The sequence below is a fragment of the Sinocyclocheilus anshuiensis genome, unplaced genomic scaffold (assembly GCF_001515605.1).
Source record: "Sinocyclocheilus anshuiensis isolate Anshui unplaced genomic scaffold, SAMN03320099.WGS_v1.1 scaffold579, whole genome shotgun sequence".
Lineage (NCBI taxonomy): Eukaryota > Metazoa > Chordata > Actinopteri > Cypriniformes > Cyprinidae > Sinocyclocheilus > Sinocyclocheilus anshuiensis.
This window is the reverse complement of record NW_015551075.1, coordinates 2,470,474-2,473,965: the sequence shown is the minus strand read 5'-3', so window position 1 is coordinate 2,473,965 and position 3,492 is coordinate 2,470,474. Positions and strand designations below refer to the sequence as shown.

At 37.3% G+C, this 3,492-nt stretch overlaps 1 protein-coding gene across 2 annotated transcripts in view; it reads left to right on the top strand.

The window, feature by feature from the left end:
• The first annotated feature begins 309 nt into the window (after positions 1–309).
• The window catches only part of spg21 (SPG21 abhydrolase domain containing, maspardin), a 5,622-nt gene continuing 2,439 nt past the window's right edge, over positions 310–3,492 (top strand). Inside the window, exons 1-7 of one of the 2 annotated variants that reach the window (XM_016452261.1) lie at positions 310–437; positions 836–900; positions 1,160–1,321; positions 1,885–1,965; positions 2,051–2,196; positions 2,278–2,386; positions 2,776–2,883. In XM_016452261.1, the coding sequence (XP_016307747.1) occupies positions 838–900; positions 1,160–1,321; positions 1,885–1,965; positions 2,051–2,196; positions 2,278–2,386; positions 2,776–2,883 (669 nt within the window). In that variant the 5' untranslated portion in view covers positions 310–437; positions 836–837. The remainder of the gene's footprint in view (positions 438–835; positions 901–1,159; positions 1,322–1,884; positions 1,966–2,050; positions 2,197–2,277; positions 2,387–2,775; positions 2,884–3,492) is intronic. The other variant, XM_016452260.1, reaches the window with a different exon arrangement.

The following is a 3,492-nucleotide window of genomic DNA, read 5'->3' as shown; positions in this document are numbered from 1 at the left end:
AAAAAAGAAGATAAATATAGATAAAGTAGAATTAAAATAGAATAGAAAGTGCTAGAGTTAGAGGGTCAAATAAAGGTGTGATATTTAAAAAAAAAATCAGTTTCTAATAGAGTCTAAAAACGAATTGTGACCGAGACTATCATTATGTCATTCATTTCTGTTTTTGTTCAACAGAAAGAAAGAAAGTCATGCGGTTTGGAACAACTTATTATTATTTGTTTTTTCTTTCAGGGTAACTGTTCCTTTAATGGCTCCCCGTTGCTCTGACCGCGCATGCGCACAGTTTGCGGGTCCTGATTGGCTGGTGTGATCGTGTGCAGTCAGTCGTTTGTTGGCTGCGGAAGCTGCTGTCATGTGATTCAGCGAAAGGCTACAATGTTTTTTCAAATCTGTGGATGAAAGTCAGTAAAAGGTGATTTATTTCACAAATCAGCACGGTAATGTTTACTCATCTATCGCTCGAAATGGTCTCCTGATTTACATCGTTGTGAAGCGTATACAAACGGCAGTTTTATAGAGATGGATGTTGTGTTTTTGAGCATTTAAAACAATCTCATGTCCGCTTTTTTTACTTATTTAAACGATTATTTCAAATATAATTTATTTTATATTATTTGGTGTAATTGCAGGAACTGTGTATGTACATTTACAAGATCATTTAGCACACTAGTCACATGTTTTTCTCATAGGGTTTTCTATGGTGAAAAACATGAAGGGGGTGTCAAATCAATGACCTACCTTTTCTTTTCATCTAAATTGCAAGCATTGAGACGATCGTGTCAGTTATTCTGTGAAGCATACACGTGTTTAACCTGACATTGCATCTGCATTTCAGCAATGGAGGAGATAAGAGTATCTCCTGACTATAACTGGTTCAGAAGCACTGTACCTCTGAAAAGAGTAAGTTCATCTATCTATCTGTCTGTCTGTCTCTCTGTCTTATCAGTCTATCTATCTATCTATCTATCTCAAGTTGAATTGTGGTGCATTGAAAACAGAATTCATAATTGTCATTTGTCGTTGTTAATTGTCATGTAAAAAAGTAGAGTTAAAGTGAAATGCAATAGAACTGCCGTAAATGCAAATTAGAATAATAAATGTATTCTATGATGCTGATGTAGCACATCTGTGAGACTTCTTGCCTGTGTACCTTCTCTAGATAATCGTGGATGATGATGACAGTAAAGTCTGGTCGTTGTATGATGCTGGGCCGAAAAGCATCAGGTGCCCCATCATCTTCCTCCCGCCTGTGAGCGGCACGGCGGAGGTTTTCTTCCAGCAGGTGCTGGCTCTCTCCGGATGGGGCTACCGCGTCATCTCCGTATGTTTTCACACATCAGCTACAGATAGACCTGCTGCAATAGATATCTGTTAAAGGGGTCATCAGATGCAAAATTCACTTTTGTTGTTGTAAGCGATTGAGGTGTTCTGTTGTTGGATGTAATAATGAATATAGCAGTCATCATTTACTCCCGACATCTGAGCCGCTGAAGACGCAGTTGATTAACGTTACTTTCATTTTTGAATGCGCCGATCCCCGATCTGCCTAAATGCGTCTATATTAGCACGAATCATTCGTCATCGAGCTTCATCTACACAAGAAGTGAGTATAAGGGTTTTTATGAATCGGGTAAAAAGGGTGTTTTTTACACTACCATTGAGAAATTTTAACCAAAGTATGTTATAGACTTTTCATTAAGACCTTAAAGAATCATATCAGCTTATATCAAATGGGCATCCGATGACCCCTTTAACATTTGAAGGCTTTATTCGGTTGCTTTCAGTTTCAGAAATGGCATTTTGCATAACTAACATGTCCTCTTGCTTCTCTTCTGACATTATTGCTTTATTCCGTGATATGTGACTTGATATTTCCGTATCCAGCTCCAGTATCCTGTCTATTGGGATCTGTTGGAATTTTGTGATGGATTTAGGAAGCTTTTAGACCACTTACAACTGGACAAGGTATGGTGTATTGATTGTTTTATGACAGACGAGAAAAGAGTTTCTTTCACAACCTGTTTTTCATTCTCTCTCGCTCTCTGTGCAGGTGCACTTGTTTGGCGCCTCTCTGGGAGGATTCCTGGCTCAGAAATTTGCTGAAGTCACACATAAATCTCCCAGAGTTCATTCTCTGATCCTGTGCAACTCATTTAGCGACACATCGATCTTCAACCAGACATGGACAGCAAACAGGTAGAGACTTATACTGGATACTTATGCAGTGCTAATATCTCCATCATTGTGGATTTGTCTCATGTATAGTTTCTTTTCTAGTTTCTGGTTGATGCCTGCTTTCATGCTCAAAAAGATTGTGCTTGGTAACTTTGCCAAAGGACCGGTGGACCCAAAAATGGCAGATGCAATTGACTTTATGGTTGACAGAGTGAGTAATTCTACTATACTGACTGTTTACAGTATTGATGATATAATTAGTGCAATTAAGTGCGATTTTACAACTTGACCCACCTCTAGTAAAAAGTCACAGTAAAATTATTACAAATCAAAAGACTAAAACCATACATTTAAGTCGATTTGTTGCCTTAAGGACAATTAATATGAACATGAAAAATTACCCGGATTTTGTGAAATGTGTAAACATGCTAACTTTCATTGTACTGAAATAGTTAAGTGAAAAGTAAAAACTGCACATAAATCAGACCTAGATTCAGATTGATGTGGTTAGTAATAGATCTCATACTGATGTGTGAAGGTAATTTGTCTCACTCTTTGCTCATTTATCAACAAAGCGCACTCTGTTTGTTTGTGCTTCAGCTGGAAAGCCTGAACCAGAGTGAACTGGCCTCTCGACTCACGCTGAACTGCCAAAACTCCTACGTGGAACCTCACAAGATAAAGGATGTTGCCGTCACCATAATGGATGTAGGTCTGCTTTGTATACTATCGGTCAAATGTTTGTTTGTTTTTATTGTTTTGAAAGAAGTCTCTTATGCTCAACAAGCCTGCACTGTAAAAAAAATCCGTAAAATTTACGGTAAAAAACCGGCAGCTGTGGTTGCCGGAATTTTACCGTAAAAAATACGGTAAAAACGTTTTAGGTTTTACGGTTTTAACTTAAATTTACAGTTAAATACCGTAATTTCATTAACTGATATATGTTAATATACCAACCTATTGTACTGAAATCTGTTTTGTACCTTTGTAATACACTGATAACCACCAAATGCAGGAGGTGATGAGAAAGTCACATGATGAACCAAAGCCCATCACAAGCAGCTTTTAAATAATAACATATATAGAAGGTGCACAGCGTCATTCACACAAACACTAAACACCATCATGGTAACACACATGAAACTGAAATAATGCAATAAACGTTAATTTAACAACATTAGGTGCAAGATGTACACCCTAATGTACACAACTGATAAGAAAAAAAAAGTAAGAAGAAACATTATTTCAACAAAAAAACATCAAATATGAAGTGTCATGCAGGGAATTCTGGGAGTGTCAATTTACGGTTTTTCACTG